The sequence below is a fragment of the Vespa crabro genome, chromosome 21 (genome assembly GCF_910589235.1).
Source record: "Vespa crabro chromosome 21, iyVesCrab1.2, whole genome shotgun sequence".
NCBI classification, from domain to species: domain Eukaryota; kingdom Metazoa; phylum Arthropoda; class Insecta; order Hymenoptera; family Vespidae; genus Vespa; species Vespa crabro.
In genome coordinates this window covers 3,114,085-3,133,081 of record NC_060975.1, presented here as the reverse complement: position 1 = coordinate 3,133,081, position 18,997 = coordinate 3,114,085, and the positions used below count along the sequence as shown (strand labels likewise).

Genomic DNA, 18,997 nt, shown 5'->3' with positions numbered 1-18,997 from the left:
TTGATACAGCCCTGGCTAGTAAAGTTTCTGGAAAATAACATTAGGAGGCACTTTAATATATTCCGACCATTGATTATAATACAAAGTTTAGTGTATAGGGAAATTTGATCTTTTCATTTATTTATTTTAAATAATAATTATAATCTTCTTTATAATTATTAGTTATAATTTATTAAGAAAAATTTGTTAATTAATTATTAATTATATTGAAAACTATCGTTTACTTATATTTAGTAATAACCAAAAATTGTAAAACATTTGTATATAATGTGAGTTTAGAAAAGTGTTTGTGTCCATTCTTGTTATAGTCATAGGTTTAAGCGCAACTGTCAGAAGAGCGGGATTCAGTAAATTTGTTTAGTTGCATCGTAATGCTTTAGGTACAGTTTCTTCGTTATTAATTTTATTTAAAATAGTTCTGCATAATTTGTTAAAATGTCGCACAATATTTCCAAATCTAGTCCACATGGGTTTTGCGACGCAATATTTTCTATGTCACCAATAAAATTTGACAAAGAAAACAAGTCTCCGGCAAAAGAGGTGTAAGTCAATTGTTGTTATTATTTTCATCGATAAAGAATATAATTTTAATTATTTCGTATTTATTTTATGATTGTTTTAAATATTCATATGTCGAAGATTTGTACGATAATATTATTATCTATTGTATTTTAAAATTGTATTTTATAGATCAAAAGCATCACACCGTAATATATTTACTGAATCACCTACAATAAAAAATCAAAATAAAACAAAACAATTGTTATATAAAAAACATAAGTTATATACGAGAAATGAGATTTCTCAATTTCTTGATCCATTGAAAAGATCATCTAATGTCGATGATAAACATTCCAAAACAATAAATACATTACAAAATAATGATTCTTTCATATCTGGTAATATAATGAAAACTCCTTTAAAGACAGAATCTGTATCCAGATTATCTGATAATAAAGCTGTTTCTGGATATTTATGTACACCAAAGCAGCAAAAAACATGTTTAACTCCACGTAATACAAAAATGAACGTATTATCTTCTTCTAAGACTCCTACAAAAAGATATTTCAGTGATCAAAATCTATCACAAGCAACTCCTGATTGTTTTAATAAAGTACAACTTGAAACGCCTAGTGTTAAATTTAATGATATTGGAATGGATGAAGCTATTGAAGGTGAAAATAGTAATTTAACAGTCGGTATACGTGTGAGACCTTTGAATTTAAAGTAAGTCAGTTTATTTAAATTTTCATAGTTTATTTTCTCTTTTCATAATATTTCCTTGTATAGAAATTTCATAGAATAATATATTTCTTATCATTTTATGGGTAACATGTTGATGTTATTATTATTACAGAGAATTAAGTGAGGTAAAAATTGCTTCAGTTTTAAATATTGATGGTCAAAGTATTAATGTAGATTGTGAAACATCACTACATAGATTTACATATGATCATTGTTTTGTTTCTTACTCTGATTCGTCAATATCTAAACATGCTAGTCAAGAAGTTGTTTTTAATACCATGGTATTGCCATTAGTACAAAATGCATTTGAAGGTTATAACGTATGTCTGCTTGCATATGGTCAAACAGGATCTGGTAAAAGTTATAGCATGATGGGTATTGAATCTTCTCAAGAAAATTCTATGAGCGTTGATAAAGAGGCTGGTATCATACCACGATTTTGCCAGGAAATATTTACACAAATACCCAGTAATAAAAATTTTAAAACAACAGTAGAAATAAGTTACTTTGAAATTTACAACGAGAAGATACATGATCTTCTAGCGAGTGCTACCAATGGAGATAAAAGGACAGCTCTTAAAGTTAGAGAACATCCAGTTTATGGACCTTATATTGTAGATTTAAGTCAGCATTGTATAAAAAATTATAAAGACTTACAGGTACTTGTATGAAATTCTATAACAATAGATATCAAATTGTAGTCAAAAACGTATGTATATCAAAGCTTAATAACCATTCGAAATTTGTCTTTATATTCCATTTAGATTTGGTTGAAAGTAGGTAATTCTCAGAGAGCAACAGCAGCAACTGGTATGAATGAAAAAAGTTCACGATCACATAGTATTTTCAGTATTATATTAACTCAAACGCAATTAAATGATTTGAAATGTTCATCCACTGATGCAAGTCGTCGTAGTAAAATAAATTTAGTCGACTTAGCAGGCAGTGAAAGATTAAGTCAAACCTGTGCAAGTGGAAATAGATTGAGAGTACGTATATATTATGTGCGTATATATGTGTAAAATGATTAAACGTTAAGAATTTATTATACAATTTTTTTTTTAACAGGAAGGTGTATCTATCAATAAATCTCTTCTTACCTTGGGGAAAGTAATCGCATCGCTTGCAGAAAATACAAACAATCGTAAACGAGGTTTTGTCCCATACCGTGAATCTGTTCTAACGTGGCTACTAAAAGTGAGTAAATTTTCTAATTCTTATCTATACAAACAGTTACATTATTGTTTTTCATAAAAAAATGAATATCAATTGTGGATCGATTATCTTAAAATCCTTTATAATGTCATGTAATTGAAGTCATATACATATGCATATATATGTATATCTGTATTTTTTAAGTTTTATTTTATTTTATTGTCACAAAATAAATAAAATAATTATTACTTTATATTAAGAATATATATATATATATATATATATATATATATATATAATTATTATTCGAAATTTTTCATTATTTATTAAATATAACTTATATTTATTATATATTATAATCATATTAGTATAAGTAAGACTACAATTTTCACATTACATAATCATTTTTAGACAAAAAGTTGAGTTATAAAGGATTAAAAAAGATAATCACATTTTGATTTCATTTACCTCATCGATTTTATCATGTATTTCTTAAGAACATATCTGTTAAGCTGACGATATTAACAACACATTGTGCACGTCAGTTTAACGTTAGTCAGCATCGACTGATGACAAGACGAATGATAGTACGTGACCAGATTCACGTAGGTTCGTTCGAACCTTTTACGCACTTTCTTGTTTGTTGCCTTGCCTTAATGGGTTCACAGATATCATACATATACATATACACATACATATACACACACACACCACAAGATGATTTCATATTTCAAATCGACACGATAAGAAATAAAATTATTTTTTTTTTATCTTTGCCAAGATATATTTGTTATTGTTTATTAAAATATAAATAGATTATATTTCAATATTTTTTACGATAAATATTACGATAATATTTCAATATTGTCTCAAAGTTTGAAAATTATCATAGTAATCACATATTGACTTTCATTCGAATATTATCTTGAATTTCGAAAGGATTATAAATTGAAATACATGTTATATGACACGTTCGCCTCTAGTGTACGTGCTTATGTTATAAACATAACCTTAAACTCAAAATTTGTAAAAAAAATTTTACAAAATGTTTAACTATCAATGGATAAATGAAATAAGCTCAAATTTTTGGATAATGATTTTATTATTTTTTTTTTTATATATATATTTATTACAATATATATATATGTATAATTCATTAAATCGCAAATACAACATGCATGTTGTGTATTGAGTTTTATATAATTACATCGTTAAAAAAGTTATTTTTTGTATAGTAATAACGATGTTAAATGCAAAAAGTTAGATATTTTTCTTTCTTTTTTTTTTTTTGTTTCTTTTTTGTTTTTTTTTTCCACAAAACGTGAATTACAAATATGTATATAAAATCTTTCGAGAATATATAAAAAATTTTGGATGTTTTTCTAATTCCTTTAAAAAATATAAGTTTAATGGAATATTTCAAACTGGCCGCGAGATATAGAATTGTAAAAAAATTATTAACTATTTTCAATTCGTTATTATTGTCGAGAATAGTAATTAGATGATTGTATCTGTTATGATTCATCGGAAAAAGGGACGAAACTTTACATATTTGTACTGATCATTACTCATTCAGTCTTGTTATAGTATTCTACATCAAATATTATAGTTAGGAGAAATTTGAAGTTTCGTATCTAATCCTTTTTTAATGTTAACGAAAAAGTTAAACTTGGCACAAAATGATTATTTCTATGTTAAAATTGAATATTAACATGATTATGTTAATTAATATTATATTTATAATTTATGTGAATGAATATATGTGTGTGCACGCATAGCTGAATATAAGCTAGTTACAATGCAAGATAATGTGAAAATGATGAGGTTATGTAATCTTATATTTTTAAATTTATAAGATAAAGAAAGAAAAAAAGTTCGCATAGAAAGTAATATGCTTTTTTTATCTATGTTTAGGAGTAACTTTCTTTTTCTCTCTCTCTCTCTCTCTCTCACACACACACACACACACTCTCTCACTCTCTCCTTTTTCGTGGAGAAAAAAATCTTTGAAAAAAATCTTTGAAAAAAATCTTAACAAACGAATAATGGACGGCACGAATACCTTGGGGAGTTTCACTCTTGTATCATGCATTTATTTTCAAGCTTTTTTTCTTCCGCTTCGCATAACCTCTCATCGTTTCTAATGAACGATATGTTACTGTCATGGGTTTTATCAGTTATTTCTTTTTTTTCGTTCTTTATTATTTCCTTTTCCTCTTCCTCAATTTCTTCAAGTTCCTCATGTATTTCTTGACAAGAACTTCTTCGCGACTTTTCCCTTATATAAAGAGCGAGACTTCGTCGTTTGTTTTCACGACACAAATGACAGTTCTTCGTAATCTGTTTTTTTTGTTGATAATATTCTTGAGGTGGTGGTTGTTGTTGTTTTTGTTGGAGACGTTGACTTTTCGATTGTTCTATAAAAAAGAAAAATAAAAAAAAGATAAGAAAAAAAAAATTAAATAACTAAAAAACATGAAAATACAAGTTGTTTATCTTCGTGATATCAGATTTAATAACAGACTTTCGTGGCGCTTCTAACTACGAGAATTAGCGGGAAAACCGGTTTTTCGATATCCATCTTTGTAAAATAGCATTAGGTTAAAGTACATTATCTTTTTACGTAAAATCTAAATTATATTATACATACTTCGAAATTTTTCAATATGATTTTCATTATCGTAAAATTTCAAATGATATTATTCACCGGTAAATTATCATTGTGTATGATCTTATCAATATTATCATAGGAAAACGACGAAGAATAATGATTGGTTTTTTTTACTCAGAAAAAGAAGGTTAAAATTTGAAATTTTAATGAATCCTATTGCATATTTATAAATTGAACGTACGAAAATAATGACATAAAAACTGTTACACGCAATTTCTTATTTTTCATTCGCATTATGACAATGGTATCTACATATGTATGAAACCGAACGTAAAAAAATTTCGTTTCCTGTAAAGCTAAACTATTTTAATTAGATTCACAATAAGAACAGTGTTACATTAAGTTGAAATAATAGGTTATATATGTATACACACACATACACATTATGTCGAAGACAACCAATTTTGTTTTTCCGTTGAGAGAGAGATCTATTTTTAGAACGCATAACAGTCTCCACTTTGCATATAACAGAGTCCTCTCGTCGAACGGTCCATGTATATCTTTTTATTGCACATTCTTATTTTTTTATTTCGTCATATTAGATATCATTCTTGTTTTACATATTTTTACATTTTTACATACATATTTTTGTTTATCAAGTAATTTTTTTGTTTTTTACCTTAATTAATAACTATTGTTAAAACAAAAAATTAGATCAGGAGAATTATATTTATGAAACTTTCAATTCTATTTTTAGGTTAGAATTTCTTGCAATTGATACTTTCTGTCATGTTTCCATAACAATTGCATTGGATTGATACATAAAAAATTAAATATGAACTATTTTATCAATGTTCTCTGACGCTTATGAATATAAAACGTTAGATCTCTTCATTCGTCTATAATATGTTAAAGTACTCATTAAATGTCATACAAACTAAGTACTTGTTATATGTTACCACGTAATTCCGGCAATGAACAAAATACAGTGACTTAATATGTAGAATATTTAGATTTTTTAACGTGAATTAATCGATAACAGTAATAAAGAATACATAATACTTCGCTTGGTTAAAAAAAAGAAAAAAAATATAGGTGTTTTGTAGTTATTTACGCATAATGATTAATATATACAGTATACTAACGATGATGGGTAACATTACCGATCGGTTACGTAATTCGAATATTTGTTTCAGACTGAGCATATAGATGTATTTAACAAAAAAAAGGAAAAAAAAAGGAGAGAAAAAAAAACTGTGAAACAAGTGTCCTATCAGATAATATTGTATAACAAAGATACGAAAGAGTTACTCTCTTGGTAAATTATATGTAAATCAATAAAACGTTAAAACGAATCTTATCAACATACAATTTATAACTCTTGAATTACGCATCTTTATTTTCTAATCTATCGGTATACGTTTTATTAGATAAAAAGAAAAGATTTCTACTTGAATATTATTCTCAAATAGAAAGGTTCGGTATATGTGTATGTGTATGTGTATGTATAAATAATGAAATTAGGCAATTGTAAGTGCAATTATACGACAATGAATTGGTGACAAACACAAGCGCAATGTACCTTCGGTAAACAGGTCACCCAAAAATAGATTACGTGTATTATTATATGAAAAAGGACGATAGTACGCACGACCAGTCACGTGACCTCTTCTCGGTAAACGAGTAGAGGAAAATGATATGATGAGTAATACGAAACAGAGAGGGAGAGAGAGAGAGAGAGAGAGAGAGAGAGAGAGAGAGAGAGAGAGAGAGAGAGAGAGAGAGAGAGAGAGAGAGAGAGAGAGAGAGAGAGGAGAGGGAGGAAAAAAGAGAAAATGAATGAGAGAGAGACAAATAGATAGGTAGATAGATAGATAGATAGATAGAGAGAGAGATAGAGAGAGATAGATAGATAGATAGATAGATATATAGATAGAGAGAGAGAGAGAGAGAGAGAGAGAGAGAGAGAGAGAGAGAGAGAGAGAGAGAGAGAGAGAGAGAGAGAGAGAGAGAGAGAGAAGACGAAGGTAAGACGCAAAAATAAAAAGTCAGCATAATATTATATCGTAGTAGTTTCCGATTTTCGTCGATTGTGCCATATTTTGATCGTCTTCGAGCAACCAAACGAAAATGACTCTCTTTCGATATTATTTTTAGAAGTATTATATATATATACACACATACACACACAAACACAATTGTACATACGTTTAAAATTAAAATCACGTGGATCATTTATTAATTTGGGAACATACGTTTTATGGATTTTAAATAGGGATAATGACGCGGTGAAAATAATTATTTCTTATTATTATTGTTATTATTATTATTATTATTATAAATCGACGCAACACAAATAGCGATTAAAGTAATGATCAGGTCACAGAGTTGAGTATTATTTAAATGTTGGTAGACTAACATGATGAAATTAATGAAATTTAATCTTCAGTAGAATAATAATAATAATAATAATAATAGTAAATAGTAAGGGAAATATAGAAAAGATCGAAGCTTTAATCTTGAAGAAAAAAAATATTTTTAACGATCTTCATTTTTTTTTCTTGGGTCATCCAGAAAATATAAGATAAATAATTCGTCTAGTTTTGTATGTTTATTGACCGAATGAAATTTCATTTATTTTGTATTTCACGTTAAGAAAAGGCAATTATCTTGAAAACTTTTCTGTTATTTATCATTTCTGTTTTTTTTGTTTATCTTTAACGTGTCTTATCGATTAATCATTCTTTTTTGCTTCTTTTATTTTGGATGTTTTTTGTTTTGCATTTTGTTTTTTTCCTACAATTTTTTTTTTTCTTTTTATTTTGTTATTTTATCTTTCAAAAATATTCGTTCGAGTACATTTTACTTTGTTATCTATATTAGGCCGATAAAAAAATAATTGAAGTGCTCAGACTTCCTTTTCAAGTTCCTATTGGAACGATACCGATTAGAGATAACCAATTGTTATGTACTATTAATACTAGTTTATTTCTTTCGATAGTGCCAATAAATAAAAGGTTGCTATTTATTGGGTCAGAATTTTTAAACTTTTTTGATTAGTATCTTAAATCAATATAGTTATTATCATCAATATTATTTATAATAAAATAATCGATACGATTATTATAAGTAATCCATTTTTACATAAAAATTACTAGTATATTAATTGTAATATTTGCAAATATAATAATTTATTGGTATTTTAAATAAATCCAAATGCAGTAGTAAAGACACTTAAGCCTGATATTTAATTATTTATACTAACAAATTATATTACGTACTGATATTTTAACTATAAATATTAACCAGAATACTTACCATATCTACATAATAAAAATACTGACTAAGTAAATAGAAGATAAAATGGATAAAATAGATCAGATGAACATTGAAAAAAAAAAAAATTCAAATATCAATATCGAAATCTTGATACTTATTTTAAAGTAATTTTTTCTTTACACATTACGTCTACTTAGTTCGCAAATTGTATCATTATTCTAGAACTGACATAATGGAATGTAAAAATATTATGTTCGTAATAATACAATAGCTTCTAGAAAAAAAGAAATAAAACCGATATTTCCATGGTACGAGATAATAAAAAATGAAAAAAAAAAAAAAAAAAAATTCGAGTGATACAAACGGAAAAGAAAAAGAATTTATTAAACAAACGATATTATTGTTTTTGAAATAGTTCTATCAATGGCAACATTATCTTTTCTATGTTTCTTTCATTTAGTCTAATTAATAATACGATTATTGTAACAGAAATTGAGATTAATCTATCGGAATGAGAAATGCAATAGTATATATTGTATAATATATTGTATAATATATTGTATAATATAATAATACATACAGTATGTAGCACTCTAAAAAAACGTAATATTTATAGTATTTATTATATACTTACTATACTAAGTATGATACTATACTGTATATATTATACGTGAGGATAATTTGAAAAACTCACAGAGTTTTTTCTTTTTCTTTTTTAAGGGAAACACGTTATTAAGTGAAAAATATAATACTTATATATACTATATACAATTTACTATTGCTTACGTAGTATAATATTAGTACATACATATGTACTCATATCTATAAAGTAACGTTATAGAGTAACGATATAGTATGTTTTATCGTTATATATACATATATGTATATATACATTTTTTCGATAGTTCATTTATTTCACTATTTTAATCATTATTTAATATTTATACGCGCGCGCGTATGTGCGTGTGTGTACTATATCATGCTTGTTTGGTTAATTGATGACATTCGAATGTCACGCGATACGATTATCCATTTATATTATTTTCCAAGTACAGTTAAGATATTGTGCGATAGTAGATAAATGTATATAAACAGATTGAAAAGAGATGCGAACGTCCTAATTTCGATTAGATTTTATGATTCATCTGACTATCATTATATTTTTATTTACTTGTCAGAAAGAAAAAAGAAATTATCTGTATTTTAACGATAATGAATAAATCGATTAAACGTTATCGATTGAAAAATTGATCATTTATCACAAATTCGATAATAGATCGAAAAGTTAGCGAAATTCAAATTATTTCATATAATAATTATTATACATATATACATACATATATACATACATATATACATACATACATACATACATACATACATACATACATACATACATACATACCGTGACCAAAATAATTCTTGTTCCAAGGTTGCTCGTAATCTTGATATAATGGGCTTCTGAACGATCCGTAGGTTAATACCTCAGGAATATAAACGAGATCCATTGTTATTATTTCTATGAAAAATTTATATCTTTGTTGTTATTGTCTTTTCTTTTTTCTTTTTTTTTTTCTTTTTCCCCTGTTTTTGTTCGAGTTTTCTTTTGAAAATCTTCAAGATAGAATTTAATTCATCTTGTATAATTCTATTCTTGTATTTTTCAAAAACAGAGTATCGTAAGTATCGGTGTTGCGTTATCTCTTTCCTCTCTATTCTAGTATTACAATTAGCTTGCAGTAATTAGCATAGTAAACTCAATGACATATTTCTTATTGATATTTTTAATTCAAGGATATCGTTACGAAGCGAAAAACTTTATTATTCTCTTTCTCTCTCTCTCGCTTATTCTTTTTTTAAGGATATGTTCTTCTAGCTTTTTGTTTTGTCTATTAGACCAGCCAAGACAGCTTCGTGTGATCCTTTCGATTCGCACAATAATTATTTTCTACTTTTATTTTATATTTACATTTATATTTATATCGTATTTAATATTTTCGAGCAACGATGATGTCTCTCTGATTATAACAACAAAAATATGTTACTATGTTTCAATCATTGAATAGTAAACAAACGTAAGTAAAAACGTAGTTTCGATGATCACGAGAAGTGTAAGATCTTCTCGGGACGTCTTGTTTTCAACTGGCGAACCTCGTTGACGGCACGTATGTTTAGCCTATCGATCTCTCTGTCTCACTCTGTTTTCCTTCCCTCTCTCTTTCTCTTTCTTTCGTTTCTCTTTAGTTTCTCTCCCACCACTTTACTTTCCTACAACTTCCCTCTCACTCCTCGTAGCATCGTGTCTCCTTGTCCTTGATGGTTTACCCCTTCCATTCATACGGGTGGTTCTCGTACATTTGAAACGACGTCGTTTTCCTCTCTCGATGCCTAAAACCTTCATAAGCTCTGTAATTTCATTTCCTTTTTTCGTTTTTTTGTTTTTTCTTTTCCTTTCTTTATATCGATGTCACATTTACTTAGAATTTTCTTTCTTTACTTTTTTTTCTTTCCTTTCTTCTTCTTTTAATCGTTTCTGCATACGTTTTTATTTCTTAAAAGTTGAGTCAATAGAATTTCATAACATTCGTTTTCGTTCATACAAATTTTTAATTCAATTCGAGATAAATTTTTTACACGTCTTTTATTTTTTACATTGTTCAAATATTTTTTTTGTTTTGATAATTTTTATACACGGTTTTTCTTTTCTCCTTTCTTTTTTATTTTTCTTTTCCTTTTCTTTTTTTCTTTCTTTAAGATCGACAATCGCAATAATTTTAAATTTCAATAAAAATATTTATATAGTTAATTGCACATGGCATAATGCAAGAATGATAAAGTTTACATCAGAAAAATTCCTTGAATATTTTTTTTCTTCATTCTTTTTTTTATGACGTTTTAGTATTATTATCTGGTGAACCATAACTAATGAAGAAAATAGAATGAAGCCATTATTTATATGATCGTTTCTTTGCTAGTATGAGCAATGCCAAATGGTATGAACTAATTCTTTCTTTCTTCGTAGATTAAACAAATGTTTTTCGTTTTTTCGTTTGAAAAAAAAAAGAAAGAAAGAAAAAAAAAGAAAAGACAATTACGTTTGATAAAGAAAAATGGCGACATTAATCTTCTGCAAAGAAAAACAAGATGTCTTCTTATCGACTTAATCCTACATCTGTCAATTATAAAAAAGCTATCTTCGAAGATAATAATGAAAAAGAAAGAAATGGAATATTATCTCTACCTTAAGTACTTATGATAATAAAATATTTTTATTATCAGTTAAATCACTTGCCAAAAGTAACGATTTCTTTCTGTCGATATTTTATGGTATAATAAAATATATTTTTTTATGATAGTAGTTTACGGTCCATTGTATCCATGTCCAATTTTAATTTTATGAGCTTCTTAATGAAGGTGTATACCCTTCGAAGTTGTCCTTTTTTATTTTTTTTTTTTTTTGGAAAATGAGGATAGAGAAAGTCTGAAGGAAAAGGAAAAATAAAAGTGAATATAAATTTTGTAAAATTTGATTCAAAATATATTGAAAATTTCTAATCATTTATAGGAAAGTCTGGGTGGAAATTCTCGAACGGCAATGTTAGGTACAGTTTCACCAGCTAACATTCATCTCGAAGAAACCTTATCAACTCTTCGATATGCATGCCAGGCACGAGCTATTGTTAATCGCATTCGAATTAATGAAGATCCACATGACAGATTAATTCGGTAAATTATGGAAATATTATTCATTAGAAAATTCTTTTCTTTATGCATTTTATGTATATTATTAAAGATGGCTTATATCTATTAGAATGATAATATTATACTTTACTTTTTTCAGCGAATTGAAGGCGGAAGTCTTACGATTACGAGGAGTTCGTGAAGGATATGAAAAACAACTTGGGGTTTGTCCACGTAAGCTTGTTGATAGCATAGAATCAAACGTAAAGGACAGTAAGGAGATTGAACGAAAGCAAGAAGAAATTAACAGGTTAAAAGAACAATTGAAAAAAACAGAGGAACAACTTGCTGCCACTCAAAAGTAAGTTTATTTTAAAATTCATTAAAGGAAAAAAAAAAAAGAACAAAAATTATCATCTTAGCAAATAGAATTATTACATTATCATAATTACTGTATTATATATTTTGAATAATATTTTTGCTGATGCTATAAAATAATTGCTTCGAACTTATCCAATCGATCGTCATAAATTTGGGAACGAGTACCTCCATTTTTAATTTAAGTAGGACGTTTTTGAGATTTGTCATATTTATTATTATTTTAATATATAATTCTTCAATAGAAATTTCGTAAATTGATATAAATTTTCTCAGTCGAATTTTTATTATATATCGTATGCTTTTATATTTTCGAATCGAATGTAAACTTTAATAGTCAGCGAATTTCGATTGCAGGAGCAGCTTGGAAAAATTACAGGAAACCGAAGAAAGAAAGAATTCCGAGCTAAAATATTTACGACGTTGTGGAATCGCAGTTGAAATTGATTTACGTGAAAAGGATAAACAACCATGTTTAATAAATCTCGCTGCTGATCCTATGTTGTCTGGTACATTGTTGTATTTAATTCCGCCTGGTTTGGTACGCATTGGAAAACGTTCAGAGAACTCAGAAACCTTTAAAAAAGTACCATTGGATATCGTTTTGGATGGGCCACTTGTTAGAAAATTGCACTGGTTAGTTCTCGATTTCCAGAGACGTTTCCTTCAACAATCGAGACGTTCTTCATCCCTTTTTAAAGCCAGTCGATCCAAAACTTCCAGAGATACTACTCCTCACTTCTTTTGCATTTTGCTTCTGAATATATTATGCTATCCTCGTTTTCCTCTGCCGATATTTCTCGTATCAACCTTCACGTAATCATGTCCTCTCATTGGATCCAGGCGTGTTCATCTTTTTATCATATCTTATTAATGCATGATTATATACTGGTTATATCACTGAGTTGTTTCTACAATTATCGATTCTACACTATTGATTCGAATAACGAATGCTAAAACAAGATTTCTAATGCTGATAAAAAGAACATCTAAGAAGTACTATTTTTTTTAATATACATTAATTTACATCACAGGTTTTTCTTCGTTGATATGTTTTTGATTTGTTAATCATTGTAAATGACTTGCTAATCATTATAATTGTATATTCATTTCATTGAAAATTGCCAATATTGATTATTAATTGATGTTTTTTTCTTTTTGATAGTACCATAGAAAATAAAAATGGTAAGCTTATGTTGTTGCCAGAGATGGATGGTGATACCTATCTGAATGGTCAGGTAATTTGAAAGAATAATAATTATATTTCTATGTAACATCTTATATACAAAAAACAAACAAAAATTATACGTATTATATTATTGACAGGTGGTGAGTGGGAAAGTACATCTAAAACATGGTGATCGACTTGTCATAGGTGGCAATCATTACTTCAAAGTTTCAAATCCACATGATGAGACTGGAAACATACAAATTTCTTCACAGGCTATAGACTTTGAATTTGCACATCAAGAAATACTCAAGATACAAGAAGAAAAGTAAGTTATTCGCTAACAGAATAAAATTGAGTTTATTAATGTAATTATTATTATCACAATTTTTTTCTAATATTTAGATTAAGAGCAGAACTGGAGGAATCAAAACAGAAAGCCATAAAGGAATTAGAAAATGCAAAACGAGAAGTAGAGTTACAACTTGGCTCTCAAAAGTCTACCTACGAACATAAAATCGAGGTTCTTGGTAGTACATTGGAAGAACAAAAATTAGCATTGGAAGAAATAAATCGTCGTAAACAGGAACTCGAATTAGAAAAGGAGATACTCGCTAATGAAATAGAAACGAATAATAGAATTAAAAAAATTCAACAAGTGGAAACTAAAGCAAATGTTTCACCATACAAGTCAAATTTTCTTCAAGAATTAGAAAGCATATTGAACGAAACTACTGCAGATTTTGAAAGTGCCCTTAAAATCAAAACCAGTGCCGAGACTATAAAAGCTGGTGGTATTAGTTTGCACGAGATGCAAATACTCGTTAGGGAAGCAACTGAACGATGCAGAGAAGTTGGCATAAATTATGTACGTATAAATTACATACGTCATTAGATTAGGGTTGTCAAACTTGATACATTAGAGATTCAACCTTAAAAATGTCTCTCACTTTTTATATTTTAGAACTAAATAACCGAGTCTTGATATTTTTAACTATTATCTATGTTTATCTTTTTTCTATTCTATCTATTTCATGGTCATTAAATAAGATAAAATGAAAATTATTACGTGTTCATTAGAGGAAATTTTAAAAACATTGAATATTCTCATAACAAAAGAAATTCGATAACCTTGAGTTGTACATTCTAACAAACATAATAGATTTGATTCATTAGTATTCTTTGTATTTTAGGAATTTAATCAACAGCAGACTCTAATTGATAAGAATCTGAGACCTGTGATTCGTGTTCGAGATAAAGATCATAAAAGGGAAACATTGTGGGAACCAATGCGATTTTTAGATTGGGTTCATCAGTTGCGTGATTATGATATAGAAAATTCGTTGAAAGAGTTACAGAATTCAGAAAATGATTGGATACCTTTCGATAATACCGAAACGTTCGACGATTCTTTAAATAATAGTAGAATTTCGATAAATTTAACACCTGTGAAGAAACATTTGAACGAAAGTTTTCAACAATTATCTATGGATACGTCGATGCATGATTCTATGACGCAAGAGGAAGTATCCGAATCTCAACAGCGCAAAAACGTAAATACTTATCTTATGCAAATTGAACGCGCGACACAATCTTTAAGTAAACTATGTCAACAATGTGAAAACCCTGAAATTAACAATACAATTAGCGATTCTTTAGATAGAGTACAAAATATTATCGTTGATATAAGGAGTATGTTGCTCGTTAAAAATTTGAAGGATAGTAAAAATGAAAGTGTAAGTTCGACTGGATCTGTTAATAATACTGTGATCGAAAGAATTGATTGTACAAACACCGTGCAATTTGTGAATAATGATATTCCTAAAGAAGATATCAAGTTAAACGCATCTCCGGTCAAATCGAATTTACGCAGTAATAATATTACACATCCTAAAAATGGAAATATTCCAAAATCCGTACGATTTACGGATAAAATTCAACATCATCTAACTTAATATTTAAAAATAGAAAACTTGTCAAATAATATAAAATATTTCTTTCTTTGCCTATAATGGCTGAAAATAATGAAGCGAGAATATGACACCTGTGATATATTATTCACTAAATGATTTTTATAAAATTATTGAAGGTTTAGAAATAAAGTAATCAACCGTTGTGTCCAACAACAAGCTTTTTCTTGAAAATAAATTTGTCATATTGTTATTAGGATCTCTTAATCTCATTCATTCTTGCCATTTTTATTTTTATTTATCTTCTTGACAAGACTTATTAATATTTTATTATATTTGGTTATATTCTTAATCTCATTGGTAATTAAAAATGTTATATAAATTTATATGTAATATTGATTATTAAGAAAAAACTATTGCCAATGTATAAATATTTAGAAACGTATCTTAAGATCAGTTCATATGTAATTAGATTAAATAATTATTTACATAAGCATGATTGGTATCAATATATTGTTAAGTTATAATGGTATATAATTCGTGTGTTGTAACTTTTTTAAAACTGTATTTTTTTAATGCAATCTTTTTATAACAGTTATTTTTATGCCAACGTGATTTTACTTTTATTTCTGAATGAATTAAAAAAAAAAAAAATAATACTTGGAAGAGAAAAGGGTGATTTATATGAGTAATATTTTTTTTATCTATCTACATTTTTATATCTTATCTTTGTGTGTTTTAAAAAAGTACAACGATGAAACATGAAGATTCAGATAGTATGATTTTAAATAATATATATTTTCACACAAAATTTTTGTATATTTGTAACGAACTTAGTATAATAAAAAAAAAGCATAGATTATAATAGTACAATAAATTTATTAAATTAATCAAAGTAATCTTCAATGTCAATATCAGGATCAAGTATGTCTTCGCCATATGGAGTCAAGTCTATCTGATTGAGAACAAGGTTTTCACACATTTCTTCTAGATTAGTATCTCCTATAAGTACTGCTCCTTGCAACCTTCCATTTTCTAATATAAGTTTTATATATTCTTCTTTTTTTGTTACTCGAAGCAATATCTCATAATTTTTATCTAACTTTTGACCATTGTATAAACCTATCAAAACTACTTTGTAATCAAAAAATTTAGTAACGTGAGTAAAAAGTTCAAAACAAAAATCTTGCATGTAATCTTCTTCTTTCAGACTCGAAGTCATAGACTTTGCGGCATAAATTCCCATTTGATGTGCTTGCGTCCAAAGTCTCATTTGAAACCAATGCTTTGCTATTTCCCATCTTGCAGTACATACATCTCCTGCTGCATAAATATCCTTTTCCGAAGTTTCCAATTTCCAATCCACGCATAAACCTTCATCTTCTCCTTTCTCAAGATTTTCTAAACCCGTTAAGTTTGAGTTTGGTACAACACCAGTTGCAGATACAATAAAATCACAACCAATAATTTTACCATTTGTTAATTTTATATACACAGGCCAGTTCTCAGTATCGCTACATTCTGTAATTTCTTCTTTTTTAAGAATTTCGTTTACTTCGCATTCATATTCAATCTGGACTTTTCTACAGTTTGATGAAGTACCTTTTATAACAAAATTATTATGCCAATCTGGACCAAGAGCAGGTCCTCCTTCCTTAGATGGTCCAGTAGTAGTATACCTCATTCTTCGGATAGGTTTAATGTCACTATTTTCTGATTTATCTGTATTATAAACATCTTGTAAAAAGAATTCTGCTGCACCTGGATCAATAAATGTTGCAGATATGTGCTTATCCTTTATCACCCAAACTACTTCAACATTTTTTACTTCATGCACAAGTTCAGTTGCAATGCCTCCATTTCCAACAACCACAATTTTTCTAGCATTTTGAATCTTTTGAGAAAATTGAATCACAGATTCAGTATCTCGAATACCTATGACAAATTTATTATTTTCTGCTATAAGTTTTGGTTTGCCACCATTACAAAGACATAATTTTGTATATTTTATTGATCTTCCAGTTTGAGTTTTTATGTATTTCTTGTTAACATCTATATTTGTTACAATGTCATGTATAACTTGTAATGAAGGATGCTTTTCAGTAAGGGTTTTTGCATTTTTCTCCTCAATATCAAATTGCATCACTGTCTTACCCAATGGAATAATATTTGTTACTGTTTTAATTAACGGACTTGCAGTAATTAATACAGTACTTTTCTCTGGCGCAAGAAAACTTATACCTTCTGCACAAGACACACCTGCTATACCACCACCTACTATAGCAAACGTGCAGTTTATGATTTCATCAGCCATTTTTATTTTATATCAATTGTATCAACTTATACAAAGTATTCTTTTCAACATAGATGCAATATCTTATGTAATATTCATCAATTATTTAATATTTTTTAAACAATTATATTTGTTTCTGTTCGTTATACCACTCTGAATAGTCGTATTTCCTAAGAGGAACATCAAGCGTTAAAGTACCATATTCTTTTGCTTTAAGCACAGCTACTTGAAGTTGTTTATATCTTCTTTGACAAATTCCAGTTTTCCTGGAAAACATTTGATGATTTAAAGCTAGTTAAATTTTAATTATCAAATCAACATTTTGATAAAACTTACCTGTAATGTAGTACTTCACCTGTATATATAGAAATGAATTGTTCCAATAATTTAACGTTCCTGTAATCCAAGATTAAGTATTCATCTCTGCATATTGGACAAGGATTACCACAACTTATTATACCTCCTCTCTATAAATAAAAACAATTAATTAATTTAAATACTATGCAAATATATATACTATGATAAGGAAAACAAATAATTTGTTAAACACGTACTATACATGTTTTTCTCGTTTTCCTAGGGGGTATTTGTCCTATATGATTTCTTCTATACTTTGTCCATACAAATTCATCCCCATAAGTTTGTTTATAAGCTAAAATATTAGACATGAAAAAAATTTTCTTTCAAAATCTTACAAATACAATTATCTTAATTTTTATATACTCTTCATGGCTATTTTTAATGAAATATCATTTCATAGATTTAGCTTACCGTTGCTTAGCATGTATTCGATACTAGTTTCAACAGGAATAATTTGTCTTCTGTCTTTAGAAGGATCTATTTTTTTATCCTCATTATTATCTTCATTATTATCTTCAATATTATTATTTTCCTCTTGATAGCATGTGTGTGAAGAAGAAATCAATCTTACAGGTACATCCTAAAAGCAACCTGATTTTCAAAACTAAAAGAAAAATCAATTGTCAATGGTGAAGATTAATCCCTTACTCTTTTGGTTAATACAGATTGCAACGATGTTCTGGTTAAACCTAATACCCTAATGAGCAATGACATACTTTTATATTTTAATAATGATTTATTAATAAAATTTCTTCAATTTTTAGAATTTTCCTTAAAATTGTTAAGAAATCAAGAAGTACATATTGATTAGAAAAATCAAGATAAGTCTATGCCGCGCTCTCTAGTGGCTAAATTTTGTACTACACTTAAACTTACGTTATCTAACGTGCGAAGTATGTACTATGTTAATCTATATT

At 27.6% G+C, this 18,997-nt stretch overlaps 4 protein-coding genes across 5 annotated transcripts; 1 reads left to right on the top strand and 3 right to left on the bottom strand.

Moving 5' to 3' along the window:
- Nucleotides 1-34: 34 nt before the first annotated feature.
- Nucleotides 35-16,088, top strand: LOC124431524 (kinesin-like protein KIF14). 2 transcript variants are annotated; one of them, XM_046979554.1, is made up of 12 exons: nucleotides 36-542; nucleotides 691-1,227; nucleotides 1,358-1,904; nucleotides 2,010-2,234; nucleotides 2,314-2,442; nucleotides 11,856-12,016; nucleotides 12,132-12,332; nucleotides 12,707-12,985; nucleotides 13,515-13,587; nucleotides 13,676-13,845; nucleotides 13,923-14,385; nucleotides 14,711-16,088. In XM_046979554.1, exons 1-12 carry the CDS (start codon nucleotides 436-438, stop codon nucleotides 15,470-15,472), a joined length of 3,654 nt encoding a protein of 1,217 aa, XP_046835510.1. In that variant the 5' UTR covers nucleotides 36-435; the 3' UTR covers nucleotides 15,473-16,088. The 2 variants fall into 2 exon arrangements, with proteins under 2 accessions (XP_046835511.1, XP_046835510.1); XM_046979555.1 differs by lacking the exon at nucleotides 12,707-12,985 and having other exon boundaries at nucleotides 35-542.
- LOC124431531 lies at nucleotides 3,858-10,450 on the bottom strand. Its single transcript, XM_046979565.1, has 2 exons — nucleotides 9,696-10,450; nucleotides 3,858-4,817 (listed from the first exon to the last, which is right to left on the bottom strand). The coding sequence occupies exons 1-2, from the start codon at nucleotides 9,796-9,798 to the stop codon at nucleotides 4,474-4,476; spliced, it is 447 nt and encodes a 148-aa protein (XP_046835521.1). The 5' UTR covers nucleotides 9,799-10,450; the 3' UTR covers nucleotides 3,858-4,473.
- A 118-nt stretch (nucleotides 16,089-16,206) lies between the features above and the next one.
- On the bottom strand, nucleotides 16,207-17,741 carry LOC124431527 (pyridine nucleotide-disulfide oxidoreductase domain-containing protein 1). Its single transcript, XM_046979560.1, has one exon. It carries the CDS (start codon nucleotides 17,739-17,741, stop codon nucleotides 16,314-16,316), a length of 1,428 nt encoding a protein of 475 aa, XP_046835516.1. The 3' UTR covers nucleotides 16,207-16,313.
- On the bottom strand, nucleotides 17,722-18,890 carry LOC124431530 (28S ribosomal protein S18b, mitochondrial). The gene is made up of 5 exons (XM_046979564.1): nucleotides 18,729-18,890; nucleotides 18,492-18,660; nucleotides 18,275-18,372; nucleotides 18,057-18,187; nucleotides 17,722-17,986 (listed from the first exon to the last, which is right to left on the bottom strand). Exons 1-5 carry the CDS (start codon nucleotides 18,792-18,794, stop codon nucleotides 17,845-17,847), a joined length of 606 nt encoding a protein of 201 aa, XP_046835520.1. The 5' UTR covers nucleotides 18,795-18,890; the 3' UTR covers nucleotides 17,722-17,844.
- Nucleotides 18,891-18,997: the final 107 nt, after the last annotated feature.